The 19,508-nt window shown below is 44.6% G+C and overlaps 1 protein-coding gene and 1 long non-coding RNA gene across 2 annotated transcripts in view; one reads left to right on the plus strand and one right to left on the minus strand.

Annotated features, from left to right (window-relative positions):
- Positions 1–580: 580 nt before the first annotated feature.
- RUNX1 (RUNX family transcription factor 1) overlaps positions 581–19,508 on the minus strand; it is a 227,715-nt gene continuing 208,787 nt past the window's right edge. The window contains exons 8-9 of the mRNA XM_081028848.1: positions 7,516–7,677; positions 581–1,099 (exon numbers count right to left, since the gene is read on the minus strand). Coding sequence (XP_080884974.1) covers positions 624–1,099; positions 7,516–7,677 — 638 coding nt within the window. The 3' untranslated portion in view covers positions 581–623. The remainder of the gene's footprint in view (positions 1,100–7,515; positions 7,678–19,508) is intronic.
- On the plus strand, positions 675–9,986 carry LOC308488779. The gene is made up of 3 exons (XR_013991950.1): positions 675–926; positions 5,462–6,978; positions 8,202–9,986. It is a non-coding gene; the product is annotated as an uncharacterized lncRNA (long non-coding RNA).

The following is a 19,508-nucleotide window of genomic DNA, read 5'->3' on the forward strand; positions in this document are numbered from 1 at the left end:
GTTGAAAATGACCCAAAGCTGTAGCTGTTTCTCAAAAACAAAACACAAAAAAAAACAACTACACAAAAGTCCAAAATAAAAGTTAAATAAAACTTACAGAAGAAGGAATCATAGTTCTTTCAAATGTCATAAGCAAGAAAATCAAGCAAGCTCAAATTTATATATATATATATATATAAAAATAAAGACCACCCCAAATGCGAAGATGCATTTTGCAATTTATAAGGTGCTGGAGAAGAGAAAATTAAAACTAGGAATCGCCCGCCCGACGGCACGAGCTGCAGCCCCCCCGCTCCCAGACCCAAACCCCACATTCTCGGAATCAACGACTTGGTTAAAAAGTGAAGCCACGGGTATAAACTCTTTCTTTTATTCACAGCATCGCTAAATCAGAAGCATTCACAGTGTCCCTGTGGGCATCTTCCTGTCGGCGCCGCGACGCGTCCCCGCGGGGGGGGGCGGACATCCCCGGTCGTGTCGCCGGGGCCGGGGCGGCCGCACAGCCCGCGGGACGCGCCCCCCACGCCGCCGACCCCCGGGCGCGGGGCGCGGGGCGCGGGGCGGACCCCCGGCGCGGGGCGGGCCCCCCGGGAGGCCGACGTGGGCGGCGGCGCGCGGCCGCCTCAGTAGGGCCGCCACACGGCCTCCTCCAGGCGCGCGGCGGGCGCCATGTTGGTGGGGGAGTTGCTGTGGCTGCCCTCGGCCTCCACCGCGTCGCTCTGGTTCGGGAGGCTGGGGTGGAGCAGCGCCGAGCCGGTGGAGGCGTTGGTGCAGGGCGGCAGGATGCGCGGCGGCGAGCGCTCGCCGCCCACCATGGAGAACTGGTAGGAGCCGGCCGAGGCGCCGTAGTACAGGTGGTAGGAAGGCGAGCTGGCCTGGAACGGGCCGCCCTGCGCCTGCGACGAGCCGGGGTAGGGCGGAGGCAGGTACGTGTGGTAGCGCGTGGCGGAGCTCATGGCCGACATGCCGATGCCGATACCCGACGTGACGGGCGTCGGGGAGTAGGTGAAGGCCCCGGGGTAGTGCATGCGAGGGTCCGAGATGGACGGCAGCGCGGGGAACTGGCGCGGGTCGCCGAAGGCCGTCAGGTCGGGTGCAGCTGCAGGGCGGGGAAACAGCGTGAGATCGGCAGCAGGGAGGCCACGCCCCTCCTCCGTTGGCCCGCCCACAGGATTACCCAGAATGCCGCTGCCCAGGCGGTATAATACATAGTAATATAAGACAACATATTGCATGTAGGGAGGCCACGCCCCTCCTCCGTTGGCCCGCCCACAGGATTACCCAGAATGCCGCTGCCCAGGCGGTATGATAATACATAGTAATATAAGACAATATATTGCATGTAGGGAGGCCACGCCCCTCCTCCGTTGGCCCGCCCACAGGATTACCCAGAATGCCGCTGCCCAGGCGGTATGATAATACATAGTAATATAAGACAACATATTGCATGTAGGGAGGCCACGCCCCCTCCTCCGTTGGCCCGCCCACAGGAGGCTTACCCAGAATGCCGCTGCCCAGGCGGTATGATAATACATAGTAATATAAGACAATATATTGCATGTAGGGAGGCCACGCCCCTCCTCCGTTGGCCCGCCCACAGGATTACCCAGAATGCCGCTGCCCAGGTGGTATGATAATACATAGTAATATAAGACAACATATTGCATGTAGGGAGGCCACGCCCCCTCCTCCGTTGGCCCGCCCACAGGAGGCTTACCCAGAATGCCGCTGCCCAGGCGGTATGATAATACATAGTAATATAAGACAATATATTGCATGTAGGGAGGCCACGCCCCTCCTCCGTTGGCCCGCCCACAGGATTACCCAGAATGCCGCTGCCCAGGTGGTATGATAATACATAGTAATATAAGACAACATATTGCACGTAGGGAGGCCACGCCCCCTCCTCCGTTGGCCCGCCCACAGGAGGCTTACCCAGAATGCCGCTGCCCAGGCGGTATGATAATACATAGTAATATAAGACAATATATTGCATGTAGGGAGGCCACGCCCCTCCTCCGTTGGCCCGCCCACAGGATTACCCAGAATGCCGCTGCCCAGATGCTATGATAATACATAGTAATATAAGACAATATATGGTATCATGTACTATAACGTGGTATATGCGATAGTATAAGAATATAAATATAGTAAAGATACAGTATGTATAGACATAATGTAGAATAGATATAATCTAGATATAATATTGATTTAATTCCAGGGTTGGCAAACTGTACAGCCCATGGACGAAATCTACCTGTGCCGATTTTTGTAGGGCCCACAAGCTAAGAACGACTTTTATTTTTCCAAATGGTTGAGAAAAATCAAAAGAAGAAGAATATTTCCTGACATCAGAAGCATATGAAATTCGAATTTCAGTGACCATATATGAAATGTTATTGGCATCAGCCTCACTCCTTATTTTCTGTAGTGCGTGTGGCTGCTGTTGAGCTACCTCTGCAGAACTGAACGGTCGTGACACGGACCGTAGGTCCCAGAAGCCTGAACGAGTTAGTATCTGGCTCTTTACAGAAAACGTTTACCAACCCTCTGTGCAATCAGTATATTCATACACCAATATTAATATAAGTGTAATCTGTGATATTGATGTAATTATAACAACATATAATCTGACATAATATAACACTATGTAATAGTTACAAATGGAATGGATGTATTAATAAAGTAATAGAATATGTGCATGATATATTGTATCATAACAATATTAATATATAATAACATTGTAATACATTATACATAATATTTGGGTTGCTTCATAGGAAATTGCCGTATCGGTAGGCCTCAAACAGCTCAAAATTGGCACCTTTCTGTGAGTCAATCTCTGCCTACCACAGTAGTGACTGTGAGTACACGTTAGTGACTCTCCATACCACTCTGTCTACCCCTCATCGACCTCAGACTAGGTCCACGTTTGTAGAAAGAATCCAGCCTCGATTTCACCTGGTATTCTGCACTATGGGCTTCACTAGTTTGTTAACATGAATGGCTGCAGAACCTTGATCTATTCCACTTTTGCACATGTTGAAATTTCACCAGGAATGGCAAAGCTTTGTCTATAAAACTCATTTTGGTAGGATTATGCATTTATAGTTTCACACAGTGGCTTTGGCTAGCCTTTATTGCATCCCTTTGCATTTTTCTTAACCACAGGCTGCCCTTGGGAGCTACTAGGGGGTTTAGATGCCAGGAAGGGTTCCCAGTGTCCTGTAGATTAGTGTTTCTCAAAAGAGGCATATTGACCACTTTTGTGCTGACAGTTATTTGTTGGGGTATGGAGGGCTATCTGTGCGTTGTAGGATGTTTGTCAGCTTTCTTGGCCTTTGCTCACCAGATGCCAGTAGTGTCCCCACTCCCTGAACGGTGACAGCCAACCATGTCTCCAGATACTGCCAAATGTCCTGGAGGTAGGGGTGAGGGGGGGCAACCCCTGTCTTCACCACCCACCCCTCTTTGAGAACCAACCCTGTAGATGCAAGATGGTGTCCTGGAGTAATTTCTATTTCTCAGAATTATTCATGAAATGACCAGGCTAGGACTATAATCTTTTCATCAGCAAACCCAAAAGACAGTAACAAAACAGAATGGAGGCAAGAATTAATGTTTTAAAATTTGTAAGTTCTCAGATCAACATACAAAATAACTCCAGGCTCCGAATGGCATGTGGCCTGTAACCTCTTGTGTTCAGGCCCATATTGAAACTTGAGTGAGCCAAAGCTCGCTCTGAAAGGAAAGCTACCAGGGTGGATTAATCTGTTTTTGGAAGGCATCGACCCTTGATCAACTTCCTCATATTTCAAGCCTATTATTCCAGCAGGGAGAGCTAGTGTGTTCTCTCTTTCTATCTCTCTTTCCCTCCTCTCCCCTCCCTTACCCTCCTTTTCCCAATCCTCTCAGCCAACCTCCCTCCCTCCCTCTTTCCCTCACTCACCCCTTCTCTCCCTTCCTCTCCATCCCTCCTCTCTCTCTCTTTCTCTCTGTCTCTGTCTCTGTCTCTCTCTCTCTCCCTCCCTCCCTCCCTCCCACCCTCTAGTGGTTTTTTATTGCTCTAACACATTTTTTAAAAATGACCTCCTCTGTAAATTTGGGGTGAATGTGATGAGGGGATGTACTCCTCATCAGAGAGGTAATTAAAGTTTATAGAAACAACTGAAGTCTGCAGCAAATTTCTCCACTAATGAGGAAACCAGGAGTCTGACTTTCAAACAAACACTCCTGTTAATCTTTTCTAAGCGAGTCAGACATGTGGGCAGGGAAAAAGTTGTAAACTGACAGTGCTTCTAGGCTTGCCCTTCCACGGCCACTCTCTGGTTTGTCCTGAAGCCAGGCCACACCTCATTCCACAGGGTTTGTCCCTGCCCGCTCACTGAGGCCATCTATGAGCAAGCCCTGTGTCACTTGTTTTTGCTCACACGGAGAGCTGTGACATGTTTGAGAGTTAACAGGAAGCTTTACTCCATTTTTCCAGTAAGATTTATGTAGTCTAGGGAGAAGCCGAGGTAGGAGGAAAAGCATTAGGCAAATATAATCAATTTGTTTTCATCTGATGCAATACTCTGGACACAAATAAATGACTCCTCCCATTATTCCTCTTGCTTCATTTGCCCTGAGACAAAAAGGTGAATCCACTGGAAAATGAATGAAAGGTCACCCTGTTTCACAGCGATGTCTGGACATGCTCTGTCGGTCTGTTCCAACTAGTACGTGGTAAACTGGTGATGGTACCAAGTTACTGGAATCTTGAGTGAGTCCATGGTTTGTCACGGACATAAGTAATGGAATGATGTTATGGTCTTTAGATGTCAGGGGAAAATAGTTGTTTCACTTTGGGCAGAATATCTGAAAGCTCTTAAATGCTGATTCTTTTTCTGTCCACACAGTACCGACGTCATACCACAAAAGACCATTCATTTGGTCAAATCACCCTTTTTACACAATTTGATAATAAAACAACTTCTGCCCTTTAGATATGTTTAGATTCAAGTGAGCTATTCAAATATTTGTTTTCCTTTTTATGTCCAGTCTGATGCCCTGTACCAAGCCTCAGTAACGCACAAGTCACCCACCCGGCCGCAGCTCATTTGTCATTTTGGCTGGCCTGGTGCCCCTTATTCAATAACAGTGTGGGCAGAGGTGCGGACCCCTGATATACACAAAGAACTCCTAAAGAGTAGGACATCTGGGGATTAGGTGGTTCAGGTATTTTAGTTGGAAATGTTTCCCCCCTGATGAGGGGAAATGCTGTGAAGGCGTAGGTCTTCATTTTGCAGTTTGATGTGGATGAAAGCAACACCACTCAGGGCCCCTCCCACTGCCCCCAAAGGATTAAACAGCCTGAGCAGATAATGGCAGCCTTAAAAGGATCTTTTGCATGACTCAGAATAATGCATGCTGTCTGTCGCCCAGGTTGGCAGCTAAACATTATTATTTTTTTTTTTAAAAGGAATAAAGAAAAGAAAACCTCCAGATGACAACTCTTTTCAGACAAGGTGTGGAGTCTGTCTGCGAAGGAAAGAGAGACAGACAGAGTGCAAGTCCCCCTTGCAGAAGGAAGCCCAGGTGGGGTTGGGGCCTAGGAGACAGGCAGAGCGTGGAACTGGGGCTTGGGTTAAAGGGAAAAGCAGGCACAGAACAGTGTGGGGTTCTCAAAGCTGGCGGCCAGGCAGCCACTTTTATGTACCTCAACCCCCTCCTGCCCACAAGCATATGACTGCACTTTTCAAGCCTGTGCTTCAGGCTTGATTTCTCAGAGGGAGATCTGCTAAGTTGAAGAGTATCCTCCCAGGCTGTTCTCTGCCCAGTGAAAGCTCATCTGGAATTCCCTCTGGTCCTCCCTCGAAGACTGCAGAGGATCATTCTGGGGTGCCAAAATGGAGCCTGGTTTGTATCTACTTCACAGCCTCATGCCATCAAACGTCCTTCCTTGCTCCTTGGGTAACTGAAGAAAAGTTTATTCAGAAGTGCAACTGTGATGCGGGATTTGGGGGTGCACCCGTTACTCGTTCCTTTAAAAAAAACAAGTAACGCTTCCATATGAGTACTGGCCAGTTAGAGCAGGTGGCTTCTAGGGTTCTTGGACCATAAGGTACTGGTCTTGGGTGCTGACCAAGTCAAAACTTATGTAATGAACTCTAAGGACAGACCCACAACAGGGACATTTCCAAGGAAACCAGTAATTGTCTCAGACGTAGGCCACAGCCAGTGGGAAGAGCAGTGCCACTGAGAAGAATCAGTAAAAGTTGCCAAGCGCCTTTGGAATCAAACTGGTCTTGAGGGAACAGAACTTATAAAACAGGCTGAACAGACATCATACATACTTCCTATGCTACTTCCTGAAGTCCATAGCCCAGCAGGTGCCTTGAAAATGTTGGCATTAATGGCCGAAATTAACATGAAAATTAGCAACTAAATTGGCTTCTTATTTCACTGCTGTGCCCAAGAACACTTGAAGACAGTGGTTCTCAACTGGGGGTCAGTTTTGGGCCTTGGGACATTTGGCAATGTCTGAAGATATTTTTTGGTTGTCGTGATGGGGGGGCGAGGTGCTACTGGCATCGAGTGCCCGGGAATGCTGCTAAATATCCTACAATGCACAGGACAGTCCCCCTGCCCACAGCAAAGAATGATCTGGCCCCAAATGTCAATGTGCTACTGTTGAGAAGCTGTGAGAAGAAGCTAAAGCATTTGGTGAAATCTCAAGTAATCACAATTATCTGGACAACACAACATTACACAACAGTTAAAATGTTGCCTTTGCCCCCTTGCCTGCCCCCTAATCTGCTATAATCTGATCCTGAGAGCAGGGAAACAAAAGTCTGCAGGCTTCTCAATGCTGACACTCGGAACTATTTTCAGTTTGGTCCAGCTGCAATTTCAAAGCCCCAAATGGGGAGTTTCTTCCTCTGCTTTCAAGAAAGGAATTTTTCTCTGTAACTCCGATTTCCCTGCCCACAAGCAAAGGTGAGAGCGAAGCAGAGGTCTCATCGGTTAAATGACTAATATTTAATGAGCTCGTATGAACGACAATTATGCTAACCACGACACCTGAGCTTTCCACTCTGTCCCTCTAACCTGGTATGAGTGGCTCTTAGTTGGAAACTTCTCCTTTGGGGTGTATTTGCTTGCCATTCCATAGGTACCCCAGTTTATGTGACATACGAAAGCCCGCCACCACCAGATGAGTTCTAGAAGTTGACTTCTTTGGTCTTTCATAGATTATTAATCATTCACCTGCCATCTTTACTTATCAAATGTGAGCAAACCCCCAAAATGCCCAGGGAGTCCACTTTTCTAAGCCACTGCTGCCTCTATACCCATGACCTCTGCCTCTGGCTGTCAAGGGAAATCACTGCGTGGGTGAGGCTTAGAGATAGACAACCATATCTTTAAACCATATTTTATCCAATTAAAAATGACTGCCAACCCCTTCACGCATGTCCTCTAGTCTGTCGAACCTTCCACTCTAGCTCGGTTTCAGAGTGTTTCCAAGCAGCTTACTTGAGAGTCGACTGGAAAGCTCTGCAGAGAAGGTTGTCATGCCGCTGGCCCGTCCAGGCGAGATGGGTGTTGCTGGGTGTACAGAAGGAGAGGCAATTGATCCCAGGTACTGGTAGGACTGGTCGTAGGACCACGGTGGGGATGGCTGGATCTGCCTTGTATCTGCAGACAACCAGGGAGGTCAGTTAGATGTGAGTGCGGGGGCGGGGGAGGGTTAACATTTTTTTGAAAGACTTAATGAGAAACTAGTCACCTTTGTTTCCATATGTTATACATGTGTGTGGCTGGTTTACAATGTCCAATAAGCCTACTTTAGTCCAGGTATTTGCTTTTGTTCGATGATTTCCCCCCAAAAGACACTGAAACACAGGTTGTTTGATTCTTGCAGATTTTCCTCTGAAAATCTTCCTTCCTTCCTTCCAAAGGTTTTATTTAATCATGTGAATAATGATGAGAAGAGTCGATTATGCTTTCCAGGTAGAAGTGTTAATATTCAAACTGCTGCACATATTGACTGCTTTACCAATAATTATAATTAACACCATCAGAAACATTTTATACACTCAGGGGATCACCCGTCTATCTGCACTCAGTAAGAAAAAAAGAACATAAGAGTTTTGGGTTTGGTTTTTTTTTTGTACTTTTGGCAGAAATATGTCATGGGCTTATACATGTTTTCTATTTAGATGAAAATTCTCCCTGAAGGATAACAGAAAAGAAGGTTTGGCTGAGGAACTGGAAATGAGGCCTGATGACTGCTTCCCAAACCCAGCAGTAGAGAGCTTGGCTCTGTCATCCCAGACTAACAGAGATATCCTGCCTCTTTTCAAGACATCAGGTTTGCAACGTTTCAAGGGCTGAATGCTGAGCAAGTATTTAACAGATTGCCATTAAAAGAGGCCTGGGATAGAGAAAAGACAGAAGTCTGACTTCAGAAGATTTAGGTAAAAAAGGATTTTGTAAATTTGACACCAGCATTCATAGGAGTCTTAGTTTTCAAAAGCATCACGCTGTTTGCAGATGAAAAGGATACAAAAACAAACAAACAAACAAACAATAAAAAAGCCTCCCTCTATTCTTAGGCAAAAGATATAAGAAAATTTAAGTTGAACACTGTTCCACCACAAGATAGCTTTACATTTCTTTAAGGTTAAACATTAATTTTGCCTTTGTGTCCCACCTTCTTGGTGGGCAAAGGTGACAGCAAACGATACTAACTCCCAGTGGTCTTCACAGCCGGGGCTTCATGATGCTGCGAGTAAATGTAGATAGAACAGAGTTCCTTAGGAAAATACTGGGTGTGAATTTTAGATGTGCCATGCCATAAAAATCTTCCCACTGGTGATAAAATATTCCGATCTTCTCCACCAGGGGCATGTCATTTCTAGCAGCTAACGTTTGCCTTTTTGAAGTTGTCATGGCGAAAAGGGAAATCAGGCCCTTAGAGACCCAAGTCGTCCTTCTCAATCTGCTGACAGCCCCCTACCCCTTTCCCTCATACTGATAAACTTCTTTTCTTTAAAATAACTGAGTTTTTAAGTTTGAAAACACCTGGGCAAATATTTTAACTTAGAATCTTTGACCCCGAATATTAAAGTAAGGTCTTCATTTGATTCTGAGTTTTAGAGAATTTGAGGAGATGGCAGGGAATAAGAGAGCTGGTCCATTTTAAACTCAGTGGAAGATACATGTTGAACTATAGTCAATGATTTTGCATAATCTTACAGCTAACAGTTTCCAATAATCAAAAGCAAAGAGTAATAGCAGATTGTTCGAGATTCCCATATTACTACAAGTATTTTGCTCCAAATGAAAAAAAAATGTATATGCAGATATTTTTCTATAGACATGTATGTGTCCTAGATACACATGTTTGCTAAATGAATATATAGTAGTCAGATAGTTTGATCATTTAAAAAGCAAACAAAAGAGGTTTTATAATTGTCATAAAGCCCTCCGGGCTGTGAATTGCGGTACAGTAATTCATGCCTTGTTGTGTAGACAGCCCAGCACCCCTAACCCCATGTCTAAAACCACAGTAAGCATAAAGTATTATGCCATAATTCATGCTCTGTCATGTTTTACTATAGTGAAAAAGTTGTGTTAGGCTTTTCTAAACTCATAATTAAGCCATGCAAACGTTGCATAATGTTTCACAGCCTTTTAAAAATATGCTTTGGTAAAATGATCTTTATGATTAAAGTCCAAGTTCTGTGATTTTTTTTTAACACAGGGTTTTAGATTTAACATCTTCTTACTTCACACCACAACTTAGCTTTCCAGTATTAGAGGGGGGATAGCATTGAAAACCCAAAGCACCCCTCCCCACCCCGCCCCCTCTGTGATCAGTTTTCATTCATGTGACCACAGAACTGCACTTGGGTTCATTGCCAAGGGCGAGCCAGAAGGTGGTGATGGCGAGCTTCTCATGTTGGCTTTTTGGTTGTTTTCTTCTTCTACATGTATTATTCATAAAAAAACAAAAACAAAAAATAAAACAAAAAACTAAGGGCCAATAATATGGTGTATTCTGAGTTTACTGTTCAGTTACCATTCTTTCTCTGATGAGGGTAATGTGAATGTTTGAAGTATTGCATAGATGTGGCCGTGCTGTGGGCCACCCTGAGCTCTGGACTGAGAGTTGGGAAAAGGGTCTGTGTGGTGACCTGGATTACTTGCTTCACTTTCTCATTCTCATCTCTGAAAGGAGATGATCTCTAAGCCCCTCCCAATAGTCACAGACCAGGATTCTAATTCACGTAGTTCCTAAGCAGTATTTCTCTCCCTAACTTGTATGTTAAACAGAGTTAGGGAAGAATCAGGTGGAGGTGTGGGGTGAAGAATGGCACTTGTAATAATAACTATGCATGTTGTGGTTAGAGAAAGTAGGCAGGGATAAGATGGGGTTATCCAGAAAAGGAGCCATAAGCTGAGGAAGAGAACCACTGTCAGTCATTCTCCAGAAAGCAAGGCTACTTGTTCTTGAAGGGGTTGCCTCTGACAAGTCCATCCAGCAAAAAGAAGAAAAGTTTATTGAAAATTTACTATGTGCTGGGCATGTGCTAATTTAGCTGGTAACAACGTGATGAGTAAGACCAATATGGTCCCTGCTCCACTGGAGTTTATAGTCTGACATTAGTGATGATCCTGGGACTGTATGATGCTTGGAAAAGCTTCTTCTTATTGCATTAATTCATCATGCTGAGAGTTGCTTCATTCATTCCTTCCTTCCTTAATTCATAGGCTCATGCACTTATTCATTTCCTCATTCGTTCATGTTGCCAACAAACATTTTTGCTTTACTAGGGCCCCTGTTTGGGGGACTCAGTAGTGAATGCATTCTAGTTCTTGCCTTCAGGGATTTGTAGTGGGGGACGTATGGGCTATATCCAGGCAAACTGCTGGATTATCTGCTAAATCTGGACTTGCAAACAGCTGTTCCTACATTAGCGATAAGAATCCTAGTGGAATTTATTATATGCTTGTGTTATGCCTCTGCGAGGAGCAGACTAGGGAAAACAATTTAAGTCATAGACAGATTTCAGTTTGAGTCCTGCCTTCACCATAAACTAGCTATATGACCTTGGGAAAGTCATTTATTTTCTCTGATATGTAATTTTCCTACTTCAAAGGGTAAAGGAATAAGTGTGATAAGTTATATATAAAGCAAATATCAGTTTTGGGCCGTATTAAATGCTCAATAAATCTAGTTTTTAGGACTACATTACTAAAAAGGCAAAGTAATCCATGCCAAGGAACTTAACTGATATTTATTGATCAGGCCACATCCCCCTGCTCCAGGATGAGGTGCAGGTCATACTGTGCTGTTCACTGACAAAGTGCTTGACTGCCGGAGTCATCAGCACTGAAAAGGAACAGGACTCAGGAGATTAAACTGTAAAGGGCCAAGAAAAGAAAACTGGAGATTTGAGGTGAGGATAGAGAAGGCGAGCATTTAGTCTCAACCAGTTCATATTTCCATTTAAAAAGCTACTGGATTAAAAAATTTAAATTTGAGCCTTTCTGCATCCTGTTTTTTTCCGGGGCACATAAAGTTTTGATGCAGCTACTTTACTGAGTCCATTTTCTGATTATTTTCAGCTTTTTTATTATCAAATAATGGGAAAAACAGAGCCCTCTCTCTACAACTTGAGCCCCACTCCCATCTGCTTGAAATGAGGTCATAAGGGGGGGAAGTTAGGGATAAGGTAGGGTTGAGGCTAGTGGTGAGCTCAGAGGTATCCACAGCATATATCACTCAATAAGAAAATAGAGTGCTTTAACTTTTGATGCAACAGTACCAAAAACTCTCCAGAGTTAAAAATGACCCTATCCAATAATTCGTATTAAATGTCCTGCTGTTTCCCATTTCAACTCTGAAATGTAAAGCTCTTGGGAGTCATCACTCCCAACAAGAAAAAAGCTAAATAAAGTGATAATCCACTACTTTTCTTGGATCTGTTAGAGAATTGAGGTCATAGGGCAAAACAGCCACCCTGAAATCTTGAGAGGTAGGTGAATACAGAAAATCACATAGCGATCTGCTTACTGGGAACAGAAGCTACTGGAGCCACAAACTGGTAGGAACACTTAAGTGGGAATTTTGACAAACTGTTGGAGGCTGAGTATAGTCTAGTATGAGAGTAAGAAACTCTTGGGAGCTATGGTCATATGTGTGTGTGTGTGTGGGGGGGTATGTTTGGGATGCTTTTGTGGGTTTTTCATTCATGAACTCCTCAAGGTTCTCATGGGATCCAGTATAATAACAGTGGGTTACAGCTACTAGAGCTGCAAGACACAAACTATTTAAGGAAGAATTCTTAGGGCAGCCCGAAGACAACAAGGGAGACAAAAACAAGGACATTAGAGGAATTTAAAGCCTCTGGCACCTACAGCTACAGCAAACATTAAACCCCAACTCCTAGCTAGATGAACATAAAATCTCACACTAAAGGCCTATTCACCTCAGTTCCTATTACCTGATACACCATGTCCGACTTTCCAATCAGAAATAACAAGGCATGCCAAAAAGCAAGCAAAAACAGTCTGAAGAGACAAAACAAGCATCAGAACCAGAATCAGCTACCAAACAGGGAATTCAGCTATGTTTGATACATGTAGGGCTATACTGGAAAAAGATGACAGAATGCAAGAACAGATGGATCATGTAAGAAGAAAGATGGAAACTCTTAAGACTGAAAAAGGAATTCTAGAAATGAAAAACATTGTGGCAGAAATGAGAAATGCCTTTGATGGGCTCATTAATAGACTGGACATGGCTGAGGAAAAAAATCAGTGAGCTTGAAAATGTGTTAATAGAAACCTACCAAACCAAAAAGTAAAGAGAAAAAAAAAAAAAAAATATATATATATATATATATATATATATATATATATATATATATATATATATATATATATATATAAAAGAATATCAACTTTGGGACAATATCAAAAGGCATAAAATATGCATAGTGGAAATACCAGAAGAAAAAGGAAGAGAAAACAGAATGGAAGAAATATTTGAAGTATTATTGGCCAAGAATTTTCCAAAATTAATGACAGACACCAAACCACAGATCCAAAAAGCAAACAGAACATCAAGCAAACTACCTACCAAATAATCTATATCTAGGCATATCATATTGAAACTGCAGAAAACTCAAAGACAAGGAGAAAATCTTGAAAGAAGCCAGAAGAGGGTGGAAAAGGAGGGCCCATTATCTAGAGGTTAATAAGGATAAGAATTATTTTGGACTTCTCTTCAGAAACCATGAGAGCAAAAGGAGAATATATTGGTAAATATTTAAAGTGTTGAAAGAAAAAAAACCCCACAACCTAAGCCACCAACCTAGAATTCTATATTGATAAAAATTAGCCTTCAGAGGTAAAGGAAAAATACAGACATTCTCTGACAAACAAAAACTTAGATAATTTATCCAGCAGACATGCCCTGCAAGAAAAAAATGAAAGAAGTTCTTTAGGGAAAAAGAAAATAATATGGGTCAGAAATTCAGATCTAGATAAAGAAATAGCATCAGAGAAAGAATAAATGAAAGTAAAATAAAGTCTTATTGTTCCTATTCTTAATTGATCCAAAAGATAACTGTTTAAGATGATAATAGTGATAATGTAGGGGGTAATTATAACATATGGATAAGTGACATGAATGACAGTAATGACAGAAATGGGAAGGACGATAGGATATAGTATCATCTGATATGACTTAGGAGTCATCATACATGTATTTTGCAACTCTAGGCAACCACTAAAAGCTTTTAAAAAGTATAACTGATTTGCTAAGAGGGAGATAAAATGGAATCATATATAGTTCTGTTAAAACCAGAGAATGCAGAACAAGGGGGGGAAGACAGGCACAACAAATATAACACAGTTTCAAACATGGTAGATATTAATCCAATATATCAATAATCACCTTAAATATGAATGGTTTAAATGCACCAGTTAAAAGAGATTGTCGGAGTAAATTAAAACAAGACTCAACTATGTGTCGTCTACAGGGAAACTAGTTTAAATCTAAAAACTCAGGTTAAAAGTAAAGGGATGGGAGATGACAGACCATGCTAACACTAATCAAAAGAAAGCCAGTTTAGCTATATTAATTTTATATAATGCTAAATGTAAAAGAAGGGAAAATTTCAGGGATAAAGGAAACATGATGATAAAGGAGTCAATTCTCTAAGAAGACATAATAATCCTTAATAATTATGTACCTAAAAACAGTGTCCAAAAAACATGAGGCAAAAACTGATAGAACTGCAAGGAAAAATAGAGAAATACACCGTTAGAGTTGAAGACTCAACACCCCTCTTTCAGTAACTGATACATCAAGCAGGCAGAAAATTAGGGCATAGTTGACATGAACAGTACTACCAACCAACCTGATCTAATTAACATTTATAGAACATTCCCCTCAACAACAGCAGAACACAGATTCTTCTCAAGCTCTCAGGGAACATTCATTAAGACAGACCACATTCTGGGCCACAAAAATACCCCTTAACAAATTTAAAAGAACAGAAATTGTACTGAGAAATACATTCTCAGGCCACATGAATTTAAACTATAAAATCAATAATAGAAAGGATAGCTGGAAAATCTCCAAAGAATTGGTGTCTCAACAACACACTTCTAAATAACCTATGGGTCAAGTAAGAAGCCTCAAAAAAAAATTTAAATATATTTTGAGCTAAATGAAAACACTACTTATCAAAATTTGTGGGATGCAGCAAAAGTAGTGCTTAGAGGAAACTTGATAGCATGGAATGCACCTATATGATCATCCTATATATATGCATTTTCAAATATATATATATTTAAAAATATATATATATATTTGAAAAGATATATATATTTGAAATATATTGAAATATATATATATATATATATATGTATTTGAAAAGAAGAATAATCCAGAATCAGTAATCTGTTTCCTCCTTAGGAACTAGAGTAAAAAAAGACCAAAATAAAACTAAAGAAGGAGAAGAGAAGAAAAAAAATGAACATTAGAGTAGAAATCAATGAACTCAAATACGAGAAAGTGACAAAATCAAGGAAACCAAGAGCTGGCCTTTGAAAACCCAAAAATGTTCTACTTTGTCCTCAAGCTCCCGGCCAAGCCACAGAAAAGGATGGCCAGAGACACCTGGCTCTACTGTGACCAACTACCTATATTGGCTTTTTAACTCCCTCCCTCAAAACCTGGGTTTCTAACAGCATCACCTGAGCTGGGACACCTTCGCTCAGCCTGGGGCCAGGAGAAGGTTGATGGGGCTCCTGGACTTGGGTGTTATAGTGAGAAAGCCCTTCCTTTGGCTATTCAGCTGGTATCTTTACAGACCTTTCAGTCACCTTTCAGAGCCATTTACAAACAGAGACCAGACAATCATGTATGCCAGGGGCCCTAGCCTCTATTTTTAAAAGAGCCAACCCTGCTTGGTGAACATATACACCATCAGGGCAGCCCTTGTTTTTTCCCTAGAGGATTTTTCCCCGTTCTTTCAGCTTGGCAGTCGGCAGGGCAGATCCCAGGGTATCCTCCAAGTTCACCTCAGTCGTGGGTAGCGGCTGCAATGCCTTCTTGGATGCCTCAGCACACACAACAGGATGTGACTCAGGACTCAGAGATGTGAGTCAGTTTCCAGGGTGATGTGTCAGGGTGAGCCCCAGTGGTGGCTTGCATCTCCTTGTCAGGGAACCCTGGGAGGAAAGATCTGGGCTCCCCTGCAAACAGAAGGGGTGCCCCCAGATGCTTTTCTGCCACCTTCAGAATTGCGTGACATCAGCTTGCATGCCACAGGCATTGGTTAGTTCTCTGCTATGAAAGAGGACTTTCCCTGAAAGTTCCACTGTTTTCCAGAAGCACTGCTTCCTCTGGCCTATTCAGTAAAAGTGCAGCACAGCACAACAAGCAGGGCCAGCAGTCCCAGGTGGGGAGCGGCCAGGTAGCAGACACTGGATTAGCACATTGTCACTATCAGTGAAATCCCAAGACAGTGAGTGTGAGTCAGTTCCTACCAGCTCTGGATCCTGGAGAAAGAGGGGTTGTGAAAGAGCTCTGGTATTTGCCAACCGTTTGTCTCCACTGCAGACATCTTGGTTAGTCATGTACAGCTAAGGTGCAGTTATTGTCCTGGTAATGACGGCAGGGAAGCACTCGGCACCACGCCGGGGCAGAGACCTCCCTGGGGCTCCTGTTTCAGAGGCCTTCAGGGTTTTGAGGGATCCCGTCCTCACAGCCCACGGGAGGTGGCAGGCTGCCTGCGGGAGGCGTGAAGGAAGCTGTGTGACCACGTCTCCACCACTCGCTACCTCTGGGACCCAAATTCCACACCAGCCTGGGAGGCTTCGTGGCTTTGTGGTCAGGAAAACTGGTTCCTAACATCAGAGCCACCCCCCACTCTGGTGGCTCACCACAGTCCTTTTCCTCTCCAACCTCTCTTTCCTCATCTCTAAAAATGGGGGCAACCAGACTCACCTGCCTCACAGGTGTGAGAGTTAATTAATGTTTGTGGAGCAGCTTTGAGAGCCACAGATGAAAGGAGCTCTATAAATGTAAAGTGCCATTCCTCATTAGACTTGCCAGACAGTTCCCAGGGGAAACAGTTCAACCCTCACCACGGGGCCGCTCCCCTCGGCCAGATCCGTCTGAGACGTGTCTGGAAAAAGGCTCTGGACTCAGGCACAGTCATCTCTGAGGAAGAGTTCGGGCAGAAGTCACTGGCTTCTAGAGAAGACGGGTGTTTGGATAACACCTGCATTCTCTGCTGGCACCGTCTTACCGAGGCAGAGGGAAATGGCCTCCAGCTCACACGGGATGGAGGTGGAGGACCTGGTTCAAGGGGAATGGAAGGCACCCTCTGCTCTCTGCTCTGTCCTCTTGCAGACGAATTATTTCCCTGCACATTGGAAACATCCACTGCAGACACCTCTCCCGTAAAGATTTTTTGCATCCTTCCTGTCTGCACCTCTGCCCCCTAAGGACCAGGAACTCCCATGAACACAGTACAATCTGGAACGTGCTGAAAGAGAATGTGGGAGATGCTTCACTATGCTTTGGTTTGGGTGGGCCCCAAACGTTCCAGAATTTGGGAACCCTGTCCCAGAGCTGTCCCTCAGGGAGCTAAAGGGCCTGAGCAGGGGCGCGGCAAAGGCAGAGGCCGGTTTGGGAGGCTGAGACATTCAGACGGAGCCCCCGCTCACCCCTCACTCACTGCGTGCTGAGGCAAGTGACTAAACCCCTCCGTGACTCAGTTTCCCCACATGTGAAAAGGGGTCCCTAGGAGGATGAGCTGTGATCCTAGCTTGCTCATCGTCCTGCGGTACCCTGCACCTAGGGGGCAAATCTTCCCTCCCCCGTCCCTTCAGAAAAGGACCCTGTGTCCCGGCAGAGATCTGTCACCCACTCTGTAAGGCGCTCCGTGTGAAGGAGGGGGGCAGAGGCTCAGGCCCATGGAACCACCAGGAACAACACCTTCCTTAGCCAGCCAGAGTTCCAGGGTACACAATGGCCCTGAACCCCTCACCAGGAAAACGTGGTTTCACAATGCAGGTATAAGGCGTTCCAGCAGGGTAGCGCACAGACTGCTAAGGTGACCTGGGAGCCCTTCCTCCCACTGAGCGCCAGCGTCCTTCAGAGAAAGGACCACGGCCCCTCTGGAAGGCAGCTGCGTCGTGGCCACGTGGCTGGGCTCAAAGTGCCGGCTACGGCACAGAAATCCCAAAGCTGCGTCCTGCCAATCAAGGGTGTGTCATCCCTACCTTCTGCGGTGGGACTCACGTGGAGGGGTGACAGCTCTTTCTTTAGGAGCGTCCGTTCCACGCTCCCAGCTTGAAGAAGAACATTGTGACAAGGGAAGTGGAATAACTCCATCAAGCTGAAGGGCCCAGCCCCCTGGGTAACTGCTCGCTGCCTCAGCGTCTGTGTCAGCATTCTCCTGTTTTCCCAGGCATCACCCCTGTCCACTGCCCTCCCATCACAACTTTCTTCCCTTACCTGCACTCTCCTCTTGTTCTCCTTTCCCACCTGTCAGGCTCAGGCTCCTGGAACCCCCAACAGTGGGAATCAGGAGGCCAGAACCCCGCAAGGGCTCACCCCTCCTTCACTCCCTCTAGCACCCTGCCTTTCACAGAAGCATGGACACCCAGCGAGCCCCGGGATTCCTGGATGTCCCTTCACCTCCCACACCCTGAATCACGTTCATAAAACCACAGGAAAGTCTCTGTATACAAGGACAGATTTCTCCGTGTGAAAGGGCACTGCCATTCTCGTTGGCCTTTGACCCTTTCTTTCATCCCACTCCGCTATGCCAGAAATAAGGACAGATCCAGGAAGCGTATCCTCTTCACACAATGAGTGGCCTTACCCGCCCAGTGGGAGACGTAAGACACGCGATTCACAGATTTGTTGTCTGTTCTGTTGGTGGCCTCAGACAGACAGCAGGACAGGCCACTCTGAGCCCGGCGTTGCCGTGTTCCTAATACACATCACCCTACAGACACACCAGCTCTGGTTTATTCTTTGTAAACATATTTTCGGAGGATTAGTGTTTATCATACTTCTTAAACTCAATGCTTCTCCATACGTTAAAAAGCCCCCAAGAAATGGCTCCCTTACACTTCTCCTTATTTTTCAAAAATAACTAAATTACTCAAGTATTCGACATTGTAGCAACAGAGGAGAAAGAAGAAAGAAAACTACCAGGCCCCTATGCTAGTTTTGAGTTCTTCAGGATCATTGGATTTCTTTGGCTTGCGAGCCAGGGGGAATTGCTATCAGTTTCTTCTGTGGTATCAGACAGCTCCCCCTTTTGTCTAATGCCTCTGCAGCAGCCTTCTCCCCCACCTTCATGAGAGATCCACACAGGAGGAATTTGTTCACTTAAATCTGCAGTCATTTTGTAAACCCCAAAGAACTGACCTTGATGGGAACTAATTGGGATGGCAATAGATTAATAACCCAGGTTGCTGAGGTGGAGTTTTAAAGCATAAAGGAGACCTTTGAAGATAAGAGCCATGTGCACTTTTATAAGCTCATCCCTGGTGCTCAGAACAAAGGACACAAACTAATAAAGTCAGATTCATCTCAGGGCAGCCTACACTCGCAGAGGAATAGCACCCCAAACGCTGATCCAGAAAGGTAAATGGAAATCTGCCGGAATTCTTTTAAACTCCAACACAGATCTCGATTCAAAAAATGACACATACACACACAAACTCTTGGTACGAAGCAGGCCTCTGATGATCTAAAGATCCCCCAGCTTCATTTATTGACTTAGAGAAAGTAATGGCATTTCAAATACAACCTTCATACTTGAATAGATGAGGTCACCCTGAGAAAGATGATACCGAGCCCAGCGGTGGGAAACCTCCCTCCAGAGAACAGCTTTGATGTACAAGGTCAAGGAAGGCTTTCTCAGAGAAGCAATAGGTTTTTAGTGACTTGGACTAAAAATGGAAGAATTAAAAAATAA

This window comes from Rhinolophus hipposideros, assembly GCF_964194185.1.
Source record: "Rhinolophus hipposideros genome assembly, chromosome: 2".
NCBI classification, from domain to species: Eukaryota; Metazoa; Chordata; class Mammalia; order Chiroptera; family Rhinolophidae; genus Rhinolophus; species Rhinolophus hipposideros.